Here is a 23,917-nt window from a genome sequence, read left to right as displayed (position 1 = left end):
TTAACCAGAAACAGGTATGAATATATTTATAGGAACCACCTGAATTCGCAAATGGCCAACAATTGGTAAAACCTTGGCATTTGATAGATTAACAAGTTAGGCTATAAACTTGGTCAGAAATCATAAGAATGTATCAGGATATCTTGAGTGATGTGTCACTTCACTAGGAAGCAACTTCTGAGATCATTTTATCTCACTTAGGAAAAGTTAAAGTTGCTTTGGGTTTGTGGGAGGGCTCAACTCAAGCAAGCTAACTTCATTACCATTAGGCTGCCATAATTTTCATGCATTGAAGCTACAATAACTATATTTGTTCTGGACATACAATATCCAAATCTTAGAATTTCTTTTTCCTAATCTTTTCTGCTTGGAGTCCTAATCAACAATTGTATCACCTAATTATCCTAATTAACACCCAACTTAGTTATGTAATATGACTTTGAGCCAGTCCAAGGTAATAATTTCTCATAGCTGAAACACTTATAAAGATAATGTCAAATACAAAAATTAAAAGAAATAGGCTGAATTGAAAATCACACAAAATTTATTCCCTTTTTGGTGATTGATGGTAATTAAAGATAAGAATAAAGAAACAAACATGAACACTCTCTTTGTTAAATATTTTACTTCTGCGAATGTGAACAAGTTAACTCCGATTCAACTCAGTTGCACTTTTGACCTTTACTTCTATCCTCATCTTAGTTCCAATGAATGGCCCATTTTTAAAATGTTGATATATACTTCAGAAAAGTAGGAGAATGTCATGCATGTGTGCAGGAGGCAGAGAGTTGGTTGTTTATTTATTTATTTTGACTTAAGGTAGGGGAGACAGGATTATTAGGATTTGAGTCCCGCACCCCAAATCCAACTACTAGGCCAAGAATTGCTTCATTTATATGATGTTTGTTGCACTTTTTGAGCAAGATGTTTATTGATCAAATCTTACCTTTTCTCTTGCAGGTTGAAGGTTAGATCTTATATCTAGCTGAAATGATTTGGTGACAGTTCCAATGGAGTCCGTTGCTCAGGCCATTTGAGTTTCTGTCATTATACTGGGGTATAGTTGAAGTCATATTCTTGTCATGGAGTTGCCTTCAAAATACTATAAGCCCAAATTTTACGTGGTTGAATAAAAAAAATTAAAAATCTCTTATTTTATTTTGTTATCTTTTCAATATCCTGGAAATTTTAATTCCCATATGAAGCCCCATAGTGTGAGTGTGACCGTAATTGGTTGGACTTAAGCTTCATTCTTCTGAAACCAAACTCTCCACAATGGATGTAGAAGAAACGATTACACTAAATTTAGATGTATCATGAAGTTAAAAGAATTCCATCTTTAACTCTTTGTTTGGAAGTGAATTCTAAATGTTTTCAGTACAAATATGGTTAAGAAGATGATTATGGCTGCAAATGACAGGTGATGATCAAAATGATTATCCTGTGCACTTCTCCAAAAGATATGCAGACTAGATACTTCTTGGGAAACTAATTGCAAAATTTCAAGTAGCTAAAGACTAAGGTATCTGAGGAAAGAGATGGTATGGATATAAGCAATCCATCAACTATTTATTATTTTCCATTGAAAACAATCCAACAAATAGTTTTTGTTTGAATTGTTTTTTCAGTGAAAATCCCCCTACGCAGCTAAGTATATATACATATACTACAACTGATTTCCTAAAATCAGTGTCCCCCCCTAATAGAGATTAAATGTTAATAAACAAATAATACTCCTTGTTCTTCAAATGTTTGAAACCATGGGCAATTTAAATGTCTTTGGATCTTCTCAAATGACAGAACTTGAATCCAGTGAGCAGTTTATCTGATCAGATTCAACCAAGAGATCCCAACTTGAGGGCAAAATTCAGAGGCATCATCAGCACACAGGCATCATGATTTAATATGATGTGATGATGGGGGAAGGATGGAGTTGGCAAGCTCTTCGTTCACCTTCACAGGAAGTGAAGGCATCTGTTTCATTATCTCTGGCATGTCATTCAAGCTGCAGAAATAATTCAAATTAGAAGCAAGAATTGAATTCCTTGTATAATACATCAATGATGCTTAACTGCCAGCTGGCATTGCAGGATACTGAATTGCACTCGAAACAAGGGCATAAGCATATATATCTAATTGCATAATTTACAGCTTCAAAGCAAACATTCCATGTATCAAACCAAATTCATAAATCTCATCAATAAGAAAGTGTCTAGAAGACCTACATAATCAAAAAATTTGTTGAGGATAAGCGCCCCTCTAAATGGGCATCAGTGTGTATAGGATGATAGTGGGCAAAATTTCTGAGTTCTAAATGCCTTGTAGTTCTTGGCATGCCATCACAGATAATATTAAAAAGTATTGACCAAGAAAAAAAAAATCCTCCCGATGGCTTGAATGTGACTTTTAAAGCTGATTCCATAGACTGAAAGCTCTTCTCAATAGTCTATTACCATATAGTCATTCGCAGTGTGCATGAAGCTCTGGACACATCAAAATTTGCACTTCAACAACTGACCAATCCAGAAGCAGAGTTGTGAGTAAGGCTGTGATGGAGCACTACAAAAAGCTACTCAAGCCAATCCAAGACAAGATCTATTGGAACTATGCAAATCAGGATCACTTTTGACTCAAGACCAAGTATTCATGATGATTTTGGGTATTTTACTCAGGTTGTTTAGACTACTCTCGCTATTCAAAATTGTTTATGTAATCATTTCCACATTATGATTACAAGTAAAAAATAGTCTCAAGTTAACGTATTGCAGTACTTAGCTTACTGTTCATGTTTTGCAGTCAACAAAGTGTGGGCTGTTGTTCTAGTTTTCTTAAATTAGGGTTTTGTAATCAACAGTAGTGTCTAGGACTAGCTACATGTTTCCAGAGCTTGGAGCTTAAAAAAAGAGTAGATATACACATTTTTCTTCCTTTAAAGGTATTTTTTTGGAGGAGGATTTCAATTGATAGCCTCCCTTAGAGTGCAGAGGCGTAGCCATCAACTAGGTTATGCCTTGGCCAATGTAACATACACTTTATGATGGAAAGGAAAATATTTAAAGAACTAGAGATTAATACCTTTGCTTGGAGGCAAGTATACCTAGCGTTTGTACCTCTGATTTCCTTAGTTTTTAATTTTTTTTAATGTATTTTCCCTCTATTTCTTCTAATTTTGAGCACACAAATCGATGTTCTTTAGCCCAGTTTAGACTGGAATCTGTCTAACAGAATTTTATATTTAGCTTCAATTTAATCTCATTACTTCTAAAAAGAGTCCCTAGCTATCCCCAATTAACAAATCCAATTACCCTACAGAAACTTAAGATTTGTACACAAACCTACATCAGACTGCTCTTATAGAAACTGAGAGGGCAACTACTGACTATTTCATTTAATCTCTCTGTCATTCTGTGATTCTGTATCCATATGAATCATATTGGTTTTGCTATCTTGCATTTTTAATATGTTTAAGTTCCCGTGGACATATATCGCATACCTTTTCCATGTAAATCCAGATTCCAGTCACATTCAAGCATTTTCACAGTGAAACAACTACTAGAAAATTACTCATTTTACCTTTACCATAGTAATCCTCAGTGATAATACCATGAAGATTCATAAAAATATGAATAGGAAAATGGTTGAATAACCACATTTCTTTTTTAAGAAATACATGTCAGAGTCCTGAATGGTCAAGATATACATGCCCAACACATGAAGATATGCCACAAATAATTTGTCTTCATAACAACAGAATGAAGCACAGAGAGGTATGACATACTCATTCAAGATAGAAAGGATGTTGTCCCGAGTTTTGCTGAGGAGATTAAGATTATCGTGTATCTGTAAGACATAAAAAAGGAAGTATTGTGATAAATTATCCCCTACTAAGGAAATGCCTTACAAAATGATGCTGATCCCAAACAAGGCAAAGCAATCACAAGCCCATAGAGAAAAACAATCATATGGCAAGGTCATTAGGTAAATCATATTGGGCAGATATATTAAAAATCAACAATAAACTGGCTTTAGGCTGCCTAAACAGTGTGTTGAATGGATTTGGCCAACAATACAATGAAGCTGCCTAAAAGGTCTCCAATCCTTAATTTCTATGACCACCATTATTCCCTCCTGTTTGCACCGCAAATACAAAAGGAAGAACAATTGGATGCCCCACATAATTAAACTCTATTGCATCTTTCATGAAATTTGTACAAAACATTAACAACTTCCAACATTTTGAACGAGAACAGATCATGAGAAACATTTTGAATGGTTTCAGCCCAAAGCAGATGGGAGTTTTCTTTGTTATTAGAAAGACTCTAGCTCTATACAATACTAGACTTCTGCCTGTGCATTGCACGGGTATAATCATTATCAATATATTATTTAATTGAATTAAAATATGGCTATATAGCATTTTCTATATTTATATTTAATTTATTTTAAGTATTTTAAGAAATGTTTGTACTAAAAGGAACTTTGAAAATATAAAGAAAATAAATATGAAGAACAAATAATAAATTGAAAATAAATATAAAGAATAAAGAATAAAATGCCAATAAAATGTATATAAACAAATTCTTGTAAGATGAAGACTACCTTAATGATATTTGTGCAAACTGTTCTTCATTTTCTTCTAATGCCTTGGTTACTAAAATATCATTTGGTAGATTTAAGAGAAAATCTTGATTGCATATTGTATCTTCTATTTGCATAATTGTATTATAATGCAGCTAGTTTGATTTTTGATGTGTGATATTGGTTTATATGATTCTTAGTTTTCCTAGTATTAGTTAAATTATAACTATTGTCATAAATTTTTTATCATAAGGAATTAAGTACATGGCTTTATAATTATAGTAAATAATGAAAAGGTGGCTTTAGTTTATATAATTTATAATTATGACTCTTAGCTTTCTTAATATTAATTAAATTATAACTATTGTCATAAATATTTTATTATAAGAAAATTAAGTACGTGATTTTTACAATTATAGTAGACAATAAAAAGGTGGCTTGTTGTAACATAATATGGAATTTATTGCAAGAAGATATTTTCATGGCAACAAAGAGGCATTTTATTATTGTAACAAATATGAAATTTGAATGGGATGGAAGACCAAAACAAAAAGCCATGGCACTTGGCAAAAAAATAGGATAAACACTTGAAAATATTTATTATCTATATAAATATTATAAAGCTGAACTTTGAAATAAGTTAATACAAGCCAGAAGATCTTGCAAGAAATAAAACAAGAAATGGAAGAAAAAATGAAAAATAACAGCTTTTACAGGTGTTGTGTGCAAAATGGCCATAAAATACGGGAAAGGTCTCATGATATTGTGATTAGTTAGCATCAACTCAGTGTCAAAATCTATCTATCACCTGAAAAGATGCAAAATTTGCTGAAATTTGACTTAAAATTTGAGCATTTTGCTCAAGAAGCTCTCCACTTGCACCACCAATGTCTGCAAATGATACATCAACTGTAAGCATACAAGTGGTAATGGTCATAAACAGGAAAAGGGCAGATCCTAGTTAAGTTGTTAATGCCAGATTAAAGCATAGGCTCAGTAAGTTCAATGATTATTTATTTTTATTTATTTTGGTGAGATGAATTCAATGATTATTGATCAAAAAGTATAACCAATGACATAAATGTATAATTTTGTAATACTTCCATGATGAGTTAAAAACAAATTATCTCTAGCATTGGTGGAAAACTGTGACAGTCCCTCAACATTATGAAATAAGTGAGTCTATGTAACCATTAGGAATGTAGATAAAATTTCCTTGAAATCAATCCTATATTATCTGTATCGGAAAAAATCATTGTTTCTTGTTTTGAACAATTTCTGTAGATAGTTTACCAGAATGACATATCAAAGGTGCTACCTTTGGCTTGAATCCTCTCCAACAACTCAATAAAACCAATTGTAAGCAGATTGCTAGAGCAATCACCACATTTTTCTACAATTTCTTGTCATTCCAGATAAGGCTAGATTGTGATAAGTAAAAAAAAAAAAAAAAAAAAAAAGAATTTGAATTGTATTCTTAAGCTTAAAATGTTGTACATAGCAGTTCTACACTACAAAACTGCAGAGCAAATATATGTGAGCGATTGCTACTAAAAACAGTCATGTTAAAAGAGCATACAGGAAATGAAAACTGGAAGGACAGCCAAAACAAGAGCAAGAATGAACAGTTTACACTAAATAAGGATGTAACTAATGGGAAGCACTTGGTGAAGCATGAGCTCAATTCATAAAAAAAGTAAATATAATCACCAAATTAGTGTTTGCATGTCCAAGCATGATCTCTGCAATTTCAAGCATATCAAAATTCTCCATTATAGGGAAAATATAGTATTTCATAGTATTTGGTACTATACATAGTTAACAATAAGCTGGCCTAACCAGTACTGCCAGTATTATAAGAGTCCATTGCATATTAAAATTCAATTTCCTAATCACTTACTTTCCTCCCTTTGTATATCAATTTACTAGTCACTTACTTTCCTTCCTTTGTGTTGCTAATTTATAGGAAGGAACCAACCTTTGTAAGAGATGCCATCATCATTGTCCATAGGGATCATTGGGGGAGCATATGAAGGACCATTAGGGCGAGGTGTCAAATGAGATGATGACTTAGCTGAAGAATCTGCAGCTTTTTCCTGAGAAGATGTGCATATATACTTATACTTTTGAAAGATACACAAAAATAAAGTACGTATGTAGTAAAATAAATAGAAAATTATTGATAATGCATGGCATTATAGTTTGGGTAGAGGGGTCAGGGTGGAACAGGAACCTTTCTATAAAAACAGATGCCAACCAGTCCATCGACATCCCAAGCTAAAATAAAATATATTGGAGTCTTGTAGACCAACTGAGCATGGCACCTTTTTATGAATGTAATCCCAAATAGCAATCATGCCATATAAAAAAACACTATTGTCAATTTCAGGCATGTGTCAAGAACAGACACTTTCAACATTCATACTCTAGGTGTATCCATAATTTCATGATGAACCTTTTCTGGGTTATTTCACTTCCAGACACCCCATAGGCAAGTATTGGACTAGTAGGTACTCCAAAAATATTCATGGCTACATCCATTCTACATAAGAATGTAAGATACAATTAGAGTTGCCACAACTCCTGGAAGTTTTTCTCCTTTGAATGTCTTTTTGCATCTTGACCATTAATATTCCAAAGTAAAAAATAAAAGAATCAATCACTTCTTACTATTACTCCTGGAAGTTTTTCTCCTTTGAATATCTTTTTGCTTCTTGACCATTAATATTCCAAAGTAAAAAATAAAAGAATCAGGAAACTAATAACAACAGCAATTTGCAGTATATTCAATTAATTTGATCAACTGATAAATAATTAAAGTTTCTAACATGTACGATTGTTTGAACATGTAAGCCAACCTCCATGTATGAAAATGTTGGCACTATTTACAGCTGTGTTCGTGGTTTAGTTTGAAAAGTTTTCAAGTCTACACCTGTAAATTGTTGTATCAGGTCAGCACTGCCTAGAAATTATATTCACCAAGAAACATTAATTGAACACCATACCTTTCTGTCCTTGTTTTTCCTAGCTGAATGATCCTCTTTCCTTCGCTTACCATTTTCCTTTTTCTGAAATAATAATGCGCCATTTGGTCTGGTTAATGCACAAGATATGCTGATTTACTAAATTAAGCACATAGGACACACATTCAAGCATCTCCAGCATACTGCACAAACATAAATATGATCCAAATGGGCCATACCCCACTAAATAAGAAGTTTACATCTTGCTTTGGTAAAATCAACATTAGAAGGCAAAAAAAAGAGAATAACAATAATAATAATAATAATAATAATAATAATAATAATAATAATAATAACAACAATAACAACGGTAAATCCTTCAAGAGAAAAGTCTAAAACAAACATGGGATAAGTGTAGAAACGCAAACATAAATAAAGTATGATAGATTCATTTTATAATCCCCCCATATAATTTACATGCTTCACTAAAACTAAAGATAAGATTCTCTCTAATGTATAAAACATCAATTCATCCTATAAAGCTGTTATCCTTTCCCAATATCTAATCTAATTTTCTGAACATTTATTATCAATAATACAAACTCTTGGGGCACTCTCATTCCCGTGTACTCTCATTGTATATCTTGAAGAAAAACAGGAACTTTGTAGTGTGGTTAAATGCCACACAATTGACTATAACATATTGCTTACCAGTCGAAATTTCAATTTAGCATCTAAATAGATTTGATGGAAATATAATCTGATATATATGGCTTCTGTAATGGGCTCGCATGAAAATCTATTTTAAGGCAAAATAAAGGTTATAATTGTGCAATTCTAGTCTTTCTTACCGTTTAACAGCAAAACATCACCTTACACAAATGTATTCAGATTCACAGTTATTAATTTCCTCAATATCCCTTAGCCTACAATGACACATAAAATACATGCAGTGATGTTCACCATAAATACGCAAGGAGCAACCTTCAATGTCAATTTTAATTTCTAATTACTAGTAAAACCGCATACACAATTCGCAAGATGTTTAACTACAGAGTTGCAATTTAATTTTCCAACTAATCCTATCCTCAACAGACACATACGTTGAAATGATCAGCCACAGAAATCAGAGCACTTACAGTCATCCATCTACAACGCAGTGCCACATCCCTAACCGTTTTGTCCTTTAACTGGAGAGCAATCTTGGCATACCGTTGAACCATTGATTCTGAGGTATACCTGAAAACAAAAAAAGAAGGTTATACCCATATAAATTTTACCCATTTGTGATCAAATAGAAAATACCAAACATTTTCCAATTGAATTTAGTAGGAAAAAGTCAATCATTTCACCTAAACACAAGCAAAAACCCAAAAATCCTCTACTTCTAAGTAAAGTAAGAAACAAATCGAATAAGAAACAAATCGAACCTTCAGCAAATAACAAAACAAAAGAAATTGAAGAACACGAATATTATTACTTGTTGAGCAAATCCTCGAGAAGCGACTGCTCCTCGGCAGTCCACTCAGTGGAAATACCAGGGCAGTGCCTCAAGGCGGCCTCCGTTTGCGAATTGTCAGCTGCAGCGGAAGCTCCGGAATTACTACCCCCACTTTTGGTAGAATTTACAGGAACGCCATTGGCAGCAGCGGTGGCCTTAGAAGACGGAATCTTCTGAGGGGACGCCCCTTCTTGATTATTCCCTGCGCCTGAGGGATTAGCACTAGCAGCCATAGGCACCATGTATCTCTCTCACAAGCAATCAGTACATACTTTAGCCAGGGAAAGATGAAGGAGAAAAGAGGCTGCTTTGTCTGATCTGTTTCTTTCTTCCTTTCTTTCCTTTCTCATTTTTTAATATAATTTTTCAGTTTTTGTAATTATTAATATTTGAGATTTTTTATGCTTTCTTTTTGGGAGATGTGCTTTTTGTATTTTTTTTAAAGATTATTTCTATCAGTCAAAATCGTGAGATTCCATTCTATGTTGAAGATGCCACGCGCCCATACCTATATATATTTTTTAGGCAAAACATTCATTTTGGCCCTTAAACTATAATGAAATATTCAATTTGACTCTCAGCGAAAAGTTTATATTCAATCAGACCATTTAACTTCAATTTGGACTCAATCAAGTATTTAATTTCAATTAAAAAAAAAAAAATTTAGGGGCAAACATTTAATTTTAAAAAATTTGGGGGCGGCCCCGTGTTGAGCCATCTTCATTAATTTGCAGATGATGAATGGCATCGACTAGATCCGCTTGATCTATTCCTGAGCTCGAAGGAGCTGGCGCTTCAAATTCTTCTGCTTGTCTTTGGCATACTCTCTTTGTCTTGTATATCGATGAACTCGAGCTGAGGCTAAAGGGACTTCAGGAAGCTGTAGTCGATAGAGGTCATCTTCATCAGTATTGGATAGGTCCGTGAATGCTTGTTGGAGATGTGATCTCACAATCAGGATCAACGAAAAGAGCTATGATTTCGTAATGATGACTCCATTACTTGACAAGAAATTTAAAGCTTTGTCCTGTCGAGAAATATCAGAGAGAATATTTTGATGGATTATTCTTGAGCTACTGGTTAACAAGATTAATTTAAAAAAATAATAAAAATAAAAATCAATCAAAATTCTAATATAAATTTAAAATTATTAATAAAAATAATATTTACTTAAAAAGAAATTTTATTAACATATTAAATTATTAATTTTTTATTAAAATTATAGTAATATATTTTTTAAAATATTATTTTTATAATTTTTTAAAAATATATGCCAAGTGCATTTCAAAGCATTACTTTTAATAATATTTTCAAAAGCACATTATATATATTTTTAAAAATACTATTCTCAATGATGTTTTTGAAAGTGAAAAAAATTATTTAAAGGTATATAATTATTTTTTTATTCAATCATTTTTTTTCTTTAATGAGTATATAATTAATATATATATATATATTTAAAAATTATATTTATTATATTTTATTCATAATATGTGTATATATTAATTTTAAATTTAATATATTTAAATATAACTTTAATATTATTATTTAAATATAAAATTTATTAACTAACCGAATATAAAATTTAATTCTGAGATCTTATTTTGTTAATAAAACAAAATCTCAAAACTTAATTATTTTATATTAAAAATAGAATTAAAAGTATTTTGATATTTTTACTATAATTAATTATAAAATAGATAGAAATGAAGCAAATAAATTAATTTATTAATAAAATAAAAAGTGACAAACTAACTTATTTGGTTTTAAAATATATGAATTAAATTATTAATTTTATCAAATTTTGGAAATTATATTAGAATTTACCCTAAAAAAATCCAAAATACACTAAAAATAAAATAAAACTCCCAATCAATTAGAGTTCTTGTGATATTATAATTTTTTTTATTTTGTATTTGATTTTAGTTTTAAATAATTTTAAAATTGTAAAATCATTTTATTTAAATAATTTTAAAATATATATTTATTGTATATTCATTAAGAAGAAAATAATTAAATATAAAAAAATACAAATAGAAATAATAATTATATATATTTAAATAATTCTATCTTTATTTCATATACTTTTGAAAATGCCTGAGCGTAATATTTTCAAAAGTATATATGTAACACCCCAAAATTTTAAATTTTATGAGTATTTTTAGTATTTTAATTTTATTTAAATTTTAGGAAATTTTTGAGATTTTTCGGATTTTAAAAATCGGGTTCGATTTTCCGAAAATATAAATTTGATGATTTTTAAAAATTTATTTAAAGACCACGTGGTAAAACTAAAAATATATTTGGAGTCTACGTATTTTTCTGAGTTTTCTGGAATTTTTTCGGAATTTTTGGACCTCGTTTTCGGTTCCGAGGCAGAGTAAAAAAATTTAAAATTTTGTATCTTGAATCGGACCGGCCGAATCGAACCGGACCGGATCGGACCGGTCGAATCGGACCGGCCTTTTCTTTTTCTTCTTCCCTTCCCCGCGCGCGTCGACCTCCTTCCCTTCTCTCTCTCTTTTCTCCCTCCTCCCTCCTCCCCTTGCCGCGCCGCCGCCTCCCCTGCGTCCCCACCTCGCCGGCGCCCCACCTTGGCCATCCCCCACGGCCGACTTCCGGCCAAAATCCGCCGATCCGTCTTGTGTCTAAAATCATCTACTCGGCGAGCTTTCCATAGACACCAAGAACACCAAATCCATCAAGCGGTTTGTCCGATTTTTGCTCAAGATTTTAGCCCATTTCGACTTTTGGGCTAGATTTCTAATCCCACGAGAAAACCGAGGGTACCCGCTCCACTTGTCGAGAGCTTGGCCGACATAAATTTCGAATTTTTCCGACACCGTTTGGGTCCCAAACTTTTTCCGAGCATTTAATGAGCTTAGAAAATTCTGAAAAATTTATGTACTAACCCTCGTGTTATGGGCTTCGTGTAGGTATCCTCAATTCGCGAAATTTTTGTGAATTTCCAAAGTCTCGAATTGGATCGAGGTTTTGGCTATCCCCATTGTCGACGGAATCGGCAAAGGTAAACCCGAACCTTGCTTTTTCGTAATTTTCTAATGCTTAAATAGGATTAAAAATTCATAAAATATTCGTGGTAGCCTAGAAAATTATGATTCTTTTTGCAATAGCCTAGTAATATTGCTAAGGACCGCAGGGCAAATGTTTAGAATTTTTAGAGCTTGTTTTGGTAGTTTTTGCAAGAATGATCAATTATAAGGACTAAATTGAAATTTTACATATTGTGATGGATGACTGATTTGATGGGCCCAGGAGGGACTGTGTGATGTGATTGAATGGTGGATATATGAGTTGTGAGTATAGAAGTGTGTTTTAAGCCCTTTTGCAGGTTGGGTAAGTCCTAGGTATAGGGGAGACTCTGCCGGATTTTCGGCACGACTTATGACGTATTGGTCTTTTTCTTTGTTTGTATTGAGTCAGATTTATTAAATGATTGTAATAAAATTGTCTTCTTCCTCCGGAGTAAAATATTAATTTTAGTTGTAATTTCACTATTATTATACGTTCAAGCATGCCCATGCATCACTTATATGCATATATTTATGTAGTTAAACTATAGGCACGATTTATGTTGCATTGATAACTGTTAAAGTGCCATGGATGTTGTTGTGGTAATTTGGAGCAGTATGCGTGCGTTGGTGTGCGTGCGATGTGGTGTGGACTATGGACAGGACGGGTAGTCACGGCTTGAGTTCTTCGCTGGGACCCGATCCTTCGGGGGGTAGTCACGGCTTGAGTTCTTGACCCCGATTTGGTTTATTAGCGAAAGTCAGGCTTAAGTTCTTGCACGAGTTGGATTTAAGAGAGTCGAGATCACCCATATATTACGATTGATGCTACGAGTGCGTGAGTGCTCCAAATTACCTTTTGATGTTATGATGTGAAAATGTTGTTGATGTTGCATTTCACTCTGTGCATTAGTTTTAGATAGTTATAGAGATTATGGTTAAAGCGATATTTTACTCTCTGAGTCAACGCTCACTCTGTTCAATATTTTTTGAGGATTTTATTGTAGTTAACCTGTTTTTCTCCTTCGCAGGTTGTTTTATCAATATTTGTGTAATTTTATTTACTCCTAGAATTTTCACATGTGTTAGAGATATTTAAATAATTCGGGTCTGTAATATAAATTGTCATGTGGACCTGTAAAATTATTATATACATGTCGATGGATCGATGAGGAGCCGAGCTCCCATTTATTTTATCTTTGATATGAGTATGTGGAGGGTGGTGAGCTCCCAATTGATGATATATTTTGTTTACAGTCGGGTGAGTCAAAACTCCCGTTGAAAGGTCCACTTTATGGCTGATTTCTTGATATTGGGCCCAAATGGGCCTTAGAGTTGGGTTAATGAACAGTTAGGCTTACTACGGGCCTCGGGGGCTTTAGGCTGACCCAGGTCCTAGTGTCGGTCCGGCCCATAGGTTGGGTCGTGACAATATAGCTATATGTTTTTGAAAATATCATTGAAAATGATATTTTTAAAAGCATATAACTATACTTTTTAACATAATTAATTGATCTAACCTGTCAAAAAACTTTTTTTAGTAATATTTTTCTTAAGTAAATTTCTTAAATAAACACTATTTTTTTAATATAATTTCAAAATTATATTAAATTTATAAATACTTTTAATTTTGTATTTTTTTAATAATAAATCATAATTAATATGAGTTTCAAGTTTTTTTATGATGTGTGCTATGATATGTTTATGGAAGTTAAAATATGTCATGAAATATTTTAAAACTTCGTAGTGTCATGAGATTTTTTTGACTCAATGACAAACTTATTTAGCTTTAATAATTTTGAGGAGAATTTATTTAAAATATATTTTTTTTTAAATTCATATTTTAAAACTAAGTGCTCGTTTAATATTAAAAATTAATTTAAATTAAATTCAATGTATTTTATTATAAAAGTTATAAAATAACTTTTTTAAAATTATTTTTTAATAAAATTTAAAATAATATTTTTTAAAAAGCCTTTTTTTTCCCAAAACTTCAAAACTAAAAATTAGATAGCATATACAGAAAGATTATTACCAACTATTAGTAATTTTAACTATTTAATCGATGATGAAAGGAAAAATGCAATGGAGGAAATTTTATTCATTGAGGAATGTAATGGAAGTATTTTTTTAATATTTAATTTGATTAAAATAAATTTAAATAAGTATATAATTGATTGAATTTTAAAAAATAATACATAATAAAATTTGTGCATTAAATATTTATTATTAAAATTTTCATTTGTATAAATGATTATAAAATTAATAATTTTAAAAAATAAATTATTAATTATAATATAGAAAATTAAATAAATTTAAGTAATATTTAACTAATAATAATTTGATTTAAAATGATCCAAGAAGGTGAAGGAGGTGGCGAAACAGAGAGGTAAAAACGCGGCGCCGCATGAGGCAATAGAATGTTGGATGCGCGATAATATCGATCACCACCTCTTTCTGCGTCCGTGTGCCTGTATGTGAGGTGGGCTTAGAGATAATCGCAGCCCATAATCTTTCGTCGTCCATGGACTCCAATTCACAACAAACAGGTTCCTTTCTTCACCTTCTGCTTCGCTAAAGATTTATGCATTTTAGTTTATCTTCTTCAATTTATTTTTCTGTTTCAATTTTGCATTTGGAGTCCTCTTTTGGTTTCTCTGTGTATCGGATGGTCCATCGCTGGACTCTATTCGTTGCTTGGATAGCATAGGTTTGCTATTTGCTTTATTTCACGCTTACTTACATGAATTTTCTTCGGTATCAGACTGAGGATCATTGATTCGTGACTTTGGCCATGAAAATTAAGGAAATTCCTTGCTTTGTGTGTCGATGACCTGCCTGAATTTTCTAATTCTTTTTTTTTTAATGGGTTTCTAGAAGGCACCTTAGCTAATTGAGTTTTTGATGTACTTGTGTCATCAGGCTATTTGTAAGGGCAAACACGTATATAATTGTATATTATTTGATCCTGAATTATTGATCCTGGTTTCCTTCCTATAGCAGTTTGGAGAATCTGTATCTTCCCATTCACTGGCATTGTTTGTGGATATGTGTATATATATGTGTGCGCGCGCGCGCACGCGCTCAACATGTTATATAATTATTGGATATATATTCTCCCATTGCAGGTAGTAGTCCTCCTGCTAAACCTTGGGAACAAGCCGGGACCTCATCATCTGACCCTACACCTTTTAAACCATCAACGCCTGGCAGCACCAGTGATGTAGTTGAGGCATCTGGAACAGCAAAACCCGGTGAAATTGTTTCAGCTGCTGATAGGAATACAATTGTGAATAGAAATTCTCTTGGTAGGCCTGTACCGACTAGGCCATGGGAGCAGCAAACAAATAGGAGCTTATATGGAGGTATCTTTTGATCTTTTTTAATGAGCTTACGTCTGCACTTCTGCAGGCATGTATTTAGGCATGCTTGTGGTCTTTATCCAATCTGCTCTTTCCTAATGCAATGGAACTAGGCCTAAGAACATGTTTGTGGACTGCATTCAGTAAATGAAATTGCAGATCACCGCAAGAAAATCAGCCTTGTTGGTCTGGGAGTGATTTGCCGCTTTCTTGGTGTGTGTATGTATTTGTTTGTAGATGGAGCTTATTATTTCTATGTCCAATGCAGGCTATGGCTCTGGCCTAAATTATAATTCTGGATATGGTTCTGGAATGTATGGTTCTTCATATGGTGGATTTGGAGGGTCTTATGGCGGTGGCTTGTATGGAAACAACATGTATAGAGGAGGTTATGGTGGTCTATATGGAGGCAGTATGTATGGTGGGGGAATGTACAATAGTGGTTTTGGTGGTCCAATGGGTGGTTATGGAATGGGCACGGGCCCATACGGTGATCAAGATCCGAATAATCCCTATGGTGCTCCATCATCTCCTCCTGGCTTTTGGATTTCTTTCCTTCGAGTGGTAGGGAATCTCTTTTTCATCTTTTATCCTTCTCACTCTCCCTTTCTCTATAGTTTTTTGGCCAAATATCACCAGCTTGATGCCTGAGCTTTTCATAAAGGGGAAAGCTTTACTTTTTTGTGAAATTTCTACATTTTTATTGCATCATTCCTTCAACTTTAGATAGTGGTGGATTTTGCAACTAAATTCTGATCTGGAGCGCTAACATATTTGAGATGAAGGGAATTTGAAAAGATGGTTCATAACATTTAACTAATAAAATAGTTTCTTATTCCCAGGTGGGAATGGGTTTGACTACAAGGAAAAATGCAGAAAATGCTTGCCCACATTTCTCTTCGAATGTAGGATATTTCAGTAAGAATCATTCAATGGACCATGATGAGAGTTTGATTATTTCAAGCATGATTTTGTTATTTTAAATAGTATCTTGATGTTCTATTGCACATTAACAAGTTGATCAAAATCTTTGTCATGCCAAGTTATTTAGAATGAGGAAGTAAACTTTTTGGAATTAAAAAAAAATTGATATTCAATTTGGACAGATTGTTTAATTTGCTGTGTAAACTAATATTTATTCGATTCAGGTTGCAGGCAATAAATGCTTGCTAAATATTCCTAATTTCCTGTTCTCTTTGAATATAAAATGTTTTGGTGGGACTTGGGAGTCGTCTGAAGCATCCTGGAGTTTTATTTTTTCAAGCAATTCATGGTCTCTTTATGTGTTATTAATGAGTTTTTGTTGTCCCAGACTATTCTGGATGAGGGGGCAAACCTTTTAGGCTTAAAAAGAAGGCACACTTAAATGAATTGTTCATTCATATGTATTGTTTAATATTCTATCGAAAGTAATAATGGATAATTTGTTTTATGGAATAAATAGTGCTTTTACAACCTGCTAATGTAAATTTGTTATCATTTGGTGTGCAATGATGGCAGATGCAAGGTGTAGTGAACTTTTTAGGCCGGATATCAATTCTGATAGACCAGAGCACCCAGGCTTTTCACATGTTCATGACAGCACTGCTTCAGGTTAAGCTCTTTTCAAGTATTATTTACGTATCCTTTCAGTAAAAGGGATGTAATATTAGAATGAAATTAATGTTTCAATTAGTGGAACTGAATGTAATCTCATCTGAGTTGGGGCATCAGAATTAGGTGTCACATAATGAGTCTTGGCATTTTCTTGTGCAGCTCTTTGATCGCACTGGCTTATTGTATGGAGAGTTAGCCAGATTTGTTTTGAGATTGTTGGGAATCAAAACAAAGCCCAGGAAGGTTCAAGGACCAGGACCTGATGCACTTCCTACTCCTCACAATCCCCACGGGAATCATAACTACATCGAGGGTCCTAAGGGTGGTCCAAGCGGCGCATGGGATAATGTATGGGGAGACACTGCTAGCAATTAAGCTGGGAATTTGCAATTGACAAAATAGGAAACAAAATAGAATTGAAAGGTATGGTATGCAAGGAGTTTCAATGGATGCAAAGGTGCTTGGTTTGGCTTGCTAAATTGCATCTGCTCTGTTTGCTTGAAATAAAAATCTCTCGAGAGACCGGCAGCATCCAACATTTGTGCCAAAATCTTCCGGCTGACTTTGTACCAAGGTCTCCCTAATGTAGAAAGGGGAAGATATCACAGTGACCCACTAAATGTTGGAAAGAAGAGATGTTTTGATGATTGGAAACTTTATATTTGAATAAATGAATTATCATTCGGAGCAAAGACTGATAGGCTTGTGTGCCTTTCAAGTGAGTCATGTATTCAAAGCAAGTTATATACGAAGGATAGTTGGAGCAGCTTCGGATTTCCTGCATCTTGTTATGTTACTAAAATGGAAATGTTCTGTTGAAGTCGTGTCCAGGCTAACCAAGCATGGGGTGCAGGGAATGAGGTGAGGACTTGGGACTGCAGCTTAGAAGGGTTTTTATTTTATTTATTTTGAACTTAATTTGATAATTAAAATATTTACATATCTTCTCAAGAATGGAAAAATCAAAATCCTCATAATTTATTTTCCTTTGTTTCGTCTTATAAATTAAAAAAAGAATTCCTGTAAAAAAATTCACCGCAATGGTTAAATGCAACAATGAAGGGAGGGAGGGGGCAAGCCTCCGAAAATTATATAAATATTTTAAACATCCAATTCGCAGCTAATGTAATGATTTTGGTTTGAATATGGTCTAAAAACATTAATTATATACTCAATGAAGACCTTTCTCTGCCAGCTTTCTAAAGAGAGGAAGTTCTCGCTTATCGAAAAAAAGAGAGGAAGTTTTCTGTGTTTCCTTTTTTATTTCGTTTCCAGGAGCTCCGTCACCTTCTCTTGCTTTTGGTGTGTGACTTCCCTCTGCCTCTTCCGGGCAGGGTGGAAGCTCTTCCTCTCTACCTGGTCTGTGGGTTTTAACCCTTATTGGGTAGGGACTATAGAGAATTTTTGGGTTCGTAGGTTCAAGACTAAAGAGGGGGAGTTTTCCATGGATGACATGTGTCCTTCCTTCTTGTGCTGTGATATGTTCTTTTCTAGTATTTTCTGTTATTTGCTCCATTTGTTACTGGTTATGGCTATTTGCAGGTAGAAGTGAGATACTGTTCTAAGTCTAGTACTCTCAGGGACATATCAGCACCATCAATGGGTTTTGTAGTCCCCTTGGGAGGATGAAATGAACGTCAAGAGCTTTGTCAAGCTTACTTCCTTTACCCCACCGCCCATGGCTCTCTGGTTTGCATGCGATTTCTTTGGATCTTGTCTCAACTCGCTGGCATCACTGGGCATAGGGGACTCACTAATCCGGTTGAGCCTTGCATGTCCCCTACGCTTCCCTCGTCTTTATAGATCCTGGTGGCGGTACTTTGTTGATATCGACGATCCTCAGCTGCGCGATTATGCTTCTTGCCTAGTTAGGATTTTCCAGTTTTGGGCTTCGGCCATTTGGTGGTCTGGATGTATAGGATCCCTGTTTTAAGTCTCGGGTTAATGTTTGGACTTGGTCTTCATCTGTATGTGCTTGCTGGTAAGGCTTGTGTTTTAAGTCTTTATAATGAGTCTAGCCCATATAATGCTACACTTCATCTAATGAATATTTCTATCTTAGATTAAAAAAAAAAAAAAAAAAAACGTTGATCAATTTCGATTGTAATTTTGATTAAGTTGATTCCAGTCCGATTTCAGGCCCAAGCTCAGATAAGGTTGGGTTTTAGCATGCGATGATCATTTCCGCTACTGCCCTCGTAAATGTTTTTGTCTGGTCATAGGCTGATGGGTTTTTTGGTATTCTACTATTCTTGTACGAAATATGATCACAATGTGGAATACTTATCCCATAATGGAATAGCTATTTCAGAATTGCAAATATTTTAGTTGAAAATTCAAACGTATAGCAATTAGTATATAAAATAAGTATTTTTAAATTATAAATACAAATTCCACAAAAATAATTTACTATTCCATGAATCAAACTAATTAACAGAGCATAATTATTGTAGCAGTGCAATATAAAGTAGCAATCATCCACTCAATGACTTCTGAAGCAGCCCCAAGATTTTCACTGTTCCAGGGTGAGATGTCTCGGGCGAGAATTCATACCACAATACATGTAATGATATTCTCAATGCCGTCAATTAACCTGTCCAACAGTTAACATTCATCAACGTAACCAAACATGTAGAAATATGTAACAAAATTTTGTTTTTCTCTGAGAAAACTCTGGCTCCTTAATTGGCTTTCAGGTATGTGGAAACAATTTCCATCTTATAGGGTATTCATGGGTATTTCATATCAGTTTAGAGGGGTTTAAGTATCACACATCATTATCTAATTGTCCAGTCAGGTCCCACACACATGATCTCTTCTTCCCTGATCTCAACGTTACCTCTATACAACTTGAACAACTCTATTGCAGTAGAAGATAATCGACAACACTTGCTAATATATAAAACTGAGAGCCTTTTGCACCCTTCTCTCAGAGCCTGCAGTCCATGATCAGACAAATTCCGGCAGCGATTCACATGAAGTTTCTCCAATTTTTTGCAATTGGACCCTATAGACTTCCATCCTGAAATCATGACTGAATGACATAATGCCAAATTCCATTCTTGGAGCAATGGGCAACCCTTTGCTATTGCCATGATGGAGTGGTCACCAACAGTTCTGCACATCCGAAGGTTGAGAATTTTAAGCCTTGTGGCAAAACCTGAACCAATTGCTGCCAAACCATCTTCATGAATGGAACAGCTTATACCAGACACATTTAAATACTCAAGCCCACCTCCACTAACAATTCCCATTATCCCTTTTGTTTCAAGGTTACAAGACTCAGCATCTATATAAGCTAAAGTTGGTGAACAACCTGTAAGACCAATACCATTTATTTCCCTGCAACAAGACATCTTAACCGTTTGAAGCTGATGGCATGCTTGAGAAAGAGCTCTCAGTCCAGAGTCAGAAACAAGTGGACAGTATGAAAGATTTATTTGCTTCAAAGCTGGGCAACCATTCGCTAGAGCTTCTAACCCAACATCAGTAATATTGCATCGGGAAAGATTAATAACCATTAGAGAGGGGCAACCAGTAGCAACCAGGGAAAGTCCATTATCTGTGAGTCCAAAACAGCAATCAAGATGAAGGGAGAGCAACTTTGAACCATACAAGTGCAATGGGGTTAGGCCTAAATCAGGTAGCTCAGTGCAACCAGAAAGTGACAAGTAGTGCAAATGCTGAAAACGGGTGAGCAGCTTATGAAGATGGTAGGAATCAATACGAAGGCTAGTCTGAGATGATGAAGCAAGGTTGTGCGTGAATGAGGATTGAAATTGTAAGGACCGGCGGCTCATATTTTGTATATTACACCAGTGACGGCAAGTTAACCCAAATGATTCACGATCAGTACTAGAGTCAAGCCATTGGAAAATAATAGTAAGGCAATCATCGGGCAGGTGCATCACAGAGGTAAGAACATCATTTGAATGATCTTCCATGTCAAATTTTTTAGCACTCATGTGAAGGCTGTAAAGCTCGGATCTTTATGGCAAACTTTTTATAAGCTGAGCTAGACGAGCTGGGGGAATCAAAACCACAGAGAGCAGGAGAATCGCCATAACCATAACCTATATGAACTCCACATTTACGGCAAAGAAGTTTAGTTTTTGAACGATAGCGGCCCCAGTAGAAAGGAAGACAATTTACCTCATCAACCTGCGTGAACCGGCTAAGATCAACAGACAGGAAGGAGATAAAACCTTTCTTTATGGATTTGTGATATTCAGAACCTATGTTGGAAGTGATTCGATTGGAAGATGTTAAGTTCAAAGGGTATCCACAAGACCCACAGCTGCAAGGAAAAGGGAAAAGTTGTTACAAACAAGTATCAAGAAGCAAATGACAATATGCAGCATCAAGAGAAACAAAAGACATCACAAACATTTCATAAACATGACAACTAATGAAGATCATATGGACATGGCAGAAAAGAATATTAATTTGCCACGATGTTTTTTACTATCAAGTAATTTGGCTCTTATTACCTTTTCATAATATATTGGTACTTCAAGACCAATCTGAATTCATCAAAAAAAGGGGTAGATATGATATGAGAGGAGACCAGGTTTGCATGAACAGAAAGGTTCTGAAAGGTAAAGATTGCAGAATAATGAAACAATACTTTCTCAAACCAAATATTTTATTCCTGGCAGAATGAAAAATCAGTTAACAAACAAGGCTAGAGAGGAGATGAAGGGGCACACTGGACCTACTTTTGTAACTAAACAGAAGGCAACTACCCAAGAAAAGCAAACAATGAAAAATAAAGATTAAACTATCAAATCATAAAGCTAAATAGGCTATATGGTATAGAAGTTCAAAGGAGAAACAACCTAGTAGTACTTTCTCGCTGCAATTTAGTTGGCATATTGCAACAGTAGTTGCTTGAAATGTTGGATATCTGTAGTGTTAAGATGTTCTTGAGTAAACCTCTATGTCTTCTTATATGTAAAAAGATTTTGACTAGAATCTTAGAAAGCAGTGGTTAAGACCAGAATGTGGGTTGGAAAATCTATTGCATCCTGATAGAACTCAGAATCAACCTTAAAAATGTGTGAGCCAAATATTGTTTTTACATTAGAACTACAAATTTTGAAAAAGAAATTGGTCAGTAATTCTTAAAAAAAAAAAAGAAAAAAGAAATAATGATGACAGCCAAGTATAAACTGATTGAATCACTATTTCCTTACTTAATCAGTAATTAAAGTGAAATGAAATTTCCCAAAGCATTGCTCAAAACTCAAAAGGGTTGCGGTTTTAAAATATGAAACAATAAAGGACACATAAAGGATCAAATAGCAATTTAATTTCCCTCATCAAGCGACATTATACTCATTTACATTGCATGTTAAACAAACTTAGCTAACTGTAATGTATTCTGATGATATACACACTTGTGGATTTACAAACAGCCACTTGCAGGTTCTTCCCTTGAGAAGCATAATTTACTACCGCATGAAGATTTAAACAGTATTCATTTTCTACAGTTTCCAAAACTACAGAAACATCAAGAATTGATTGAGGATAACCATAGTTAGGATCACAGAACCTCGACTGTTCAATTCATCATAAAGCAACAAAAACCTTTATAGTTCAATCGTTCACGCGGCTGCATTTGTACATAAGGTCAACAGTAGATAGGTTCCTACAGAATAACTTGAAAAGAGAATCTTATGTCAAAAGCCCTCATCAGGCTGTTGCAGATAAAAGTCCTTATTTTCAAAATGTAAATCCTAAAGATCCTAGCTCTTCATTCTTCAAAAGAGCCCATTGCAGTAGCATATAAAAAGGGAGTTGAAAGCCCTATTTCCATTCTGTTAAAAGCCCCAAGAAACCGCATCAAGAAATCACCCACCAAAAAGTCAACCATAAATTAGCCAAACCAGTTGGTGAGAATAATTGAACTTCCATTTAGAGAGGCCTCCAATTCATCCTAAACAGCAAATGCAGCTAACCCTCACTTCAAAAAAAATAAATAAATAAACACACACACAGACATTCTCAAGACTTCAAACTAAAGGATCTTCTATTGCCTCCTATCATTTCCTCTAGCAAAAGACTATCCATGAAAGACAAATGGTTAAACATGCAAAGAGAATATCTCGTTCCCTTTTTCTTTCTTTTCAAAATTACAAGTTCAGGATCTGTTCAACGGTAGAATTTCTTCTTCCGCCTCATATTACAAATCAATTCTATAAAATGCTGACAATTCTAGCATTCATCTTGAAAGCCTTTTAACAAAAAGAAGCAAACATCATCTTATGAACCGAAATCACCCACAGAATCAACAAAAAAGCAGAACCCAGATAATAAAATAAAGATTAAAAAGTGCAGAAAACTTTGAGAGGATCATTAGATTTACCTGTAAGAGACATCAGCTTGGGACATCCTCAGCTAGATGATCAGAAAATTGTATTCAGAGATCCCATCTGACACGAGTATAAAGAGTAGAACAAGTTTAATAGAGTGGGGTTTCTTTGTCAGGAGATGGAATGATTTTCAAATCTAGGCAAACTCCACCCGGACTCCGCAAATTATGTACGAGTGCGGTTTAATTTATAATATAAAAATTTGGAATTAATTATATTGAGTTATTTTATTTTAATTATTTAATTCTAATTTAAAAAATAAAATTTTTATTTTTAATTTTATTTTAAAAAATTCTTAATTTTATTATGTTTCTGAAAATTCTCTCAACTCACTGAGTCAAACCTACGCGTGTTGAAAAAGCTCATTATAGTGATAAAATACTCCATTAATAAAAATCAAGCACTCAACTTTAATAAGAGATAAAGAGTTTTTTTATCACTCGTAATAATTTAATAATAAATTATTTTATTTTTAATAAAATTATTACTTATAAAATTTATTAGTAAAAAA

At 33.9% G+C, this 23,917-nt stretch overlaps 4 protein-coding genes across 6 annotated transcripts; 1 reads left to right on the top strand and 3 right to left on the bottom strand.

Moving 5' to 3' along the window:
* Positions 1-1,544: 1,544 nt before the first annotated feature.
* Positions 1,545-9,414, bottom strand: LOC110646045 (uncharacterized). The gene is made up of 7 exons (XM_021799349.2): positions 9,022-9,414; positions 8,681-8,780; positions 7,584-7,646; positions 6,557-6,674; positions 5,387-5,469; positions 3,779-3,840; positions 1,545-2,005 (listed from the first exon to the last, which is right to left on the bottom strand). Exons 1-7 carry the CDS (start codon positions 9,282-9,284, stop codon positions 1,894-1,896), a joined length of 801 nt encoding a protein of 266 aa, XP_021655041.1. The 5' UTR covers positions 9,285-9,414; the 3' UTR covers positions 1,545-1,893.
* Positions 9,415-14,464: 5,050 nt separating this feature from the next.
* On the top strand, positions 14,465-19,034 carry LOC110646047 (peroxisomal membrane protein 13). Its single transcript, XM_021799354.2, has 6 exons — positions 14,465-14,623; positions 15,203-15,439; positions 15,705-16,000; positions 16,937-17,029; positions 17,192-17,893; positions 18,575-19,034. The coding sequence occupies exons 1-5, from the start codon at positions 14,599-14,601 to the stop codon at positions 17,405-17,407; spliced, it is 867 nt and encodes a 288-aa protein (XP_021655046.2). The 5' UTR covers positions 14,465-14,598; the 3' UTR covers positions 17,408-17,893; positions 18,575-19,034.
* A 349-nt stretch (positions 19,035-19,383) lies between these two features.
* LOC131169795 (F-box/LRR-repeat protein 12) lies at positions 19,384-20,976 on the bottom strand. The gene has a single exon (XM_058129156.1). It carries the CDS (start codon positions 20,974-20,976, stop codon positions 19,810-19,812), a length of 1,167 nt encoding a protein of 388 aa, XP_057985139.1. The 3' UTR covers positions 19,384-19,809.
* Positions 20,977-20,986: 10 nt separating this feature from the next.
* Positions 20,987-23,588, bottom strand: LOC110646046 (uncharacterized protein At4g08330, chloroplastic). 3 transcript variants are annotated; one of them, XM_021799352.2, is made up of 3 exons: positions 23,400-23,584; positions 21,871-21,938; positions 20,987-21,329 (listed from the first exon to the last, which is right to left on the bottom strand). In XM_021799352.2, the coding sequence occupies exons 2-3, from the start codon at positions 21,903-21,905 to the stop codon at positions 20,987-20,989; spliced, it is 378 nt and encodes a 125-aa protein (XP_021655044.2). In that variant the 5' UTR covers positions 21,906-21,938; positions 23,400-23,584. The 3 variants fall into 3 exon arrangements, with proteins under 3 accessions (XP_021655044.2, XP_057985140.1, XP_021655045.2); XM_058129157.1 differs by lacking the exon at positions 21,871-21,938 and having other exon boundaries at positions 23,400-23,588; XM_021799353.2 differs by lacking the exons at positions 21,871-21,938; positions 23,400-23,584 and adding an exon at positions 21,523-21,838.
* Positions 23,589-23,917: the final 329 nt, after the last annotated feature.

The sequence above is a fragment of the Hevea brasiliensis genome, chromosome 10, assembly GCF_030052815.1.
Source record: "Hevea brasiliensis isolate MT/VB/25A 57/8 chromosome 10, ASM3005281v1, whole genome shotgun sequence".
NCBI classification, from domain to species: Eukaryota; Viridiplantae; Streptophyta; class Magnoliopsida; order Malpighiales; family Euphorbiaceae; genus Hevea; species Hevea brasiliensis.
This window is presented reverse-complemented; position numbering and strand designations above follow the sequence as displayed.

Excerpts from the sequence above, each read along its gene's own strand:
- LOC110646046 (XM_021799352.2), bottom strand. The coding sequence starts at position 21,905 with ATGCCAACTAAATTGCAGCGAGAAAGTACTACTAG. Across the intron at positions 21,330-21,870 it reads CAGCGAGAAAGTACTACTAG|CTGTGGGTCTTGTGGATACC; the intron begins GTTGTTTCTCCT and ends TTTTCCTTGCAG.
- LOC110646045 (XM_021799349.2), bottom strand. The coding sequence starts at position 9,284 with ATGGTGCCTATGGCTGCTAGTGCTAATCCCTCAGGCGCAGGGAATAAT. Across the intron at positions 8,781-9,021 it reads CTCGAGGATTTGCTCAACAA|GTATACCTCAGAATCAATGG; the intron begins GTAATAATATTC and ends TTTTGTTTTCAG. Across the intron at positions 3,841-5,386 it reads CAAATTTTGCATCTTTTCAG|ATACACGATAATCTTAATCT; the intron begins GTGATAGATAGA and ends TATGTCTTACAG.
- LOC110646047 (XM_021799354.2), top strand. The coding sequence starts at position 14,599 with ATGGACTCCAATTCACAACAAACAG. Across the intron at positions 15,440-15,704 it reads AAATAGGAGCTTATATGGAG|GCTATGGCTCTGGCCTAAAT; the intron begins GTATCTTTTGAT and ends TGTCCAATGCAG. Across the intron at positions 16,001-16,936 it reads GGATTTCTTTCCTTCGAGTG|ATGCAAGGTGTAGTGAACTT; the intron begins GTAGGGAATCTC and ends CAATGATGGCAG.
- LOC131169795 (XM_058129156.1), bottom strand. The coding sequence starts at position 20,976 with ATGGAAGATCATTCAAATGATGTTCTTACCTCTGTGATGCACCTGCCC.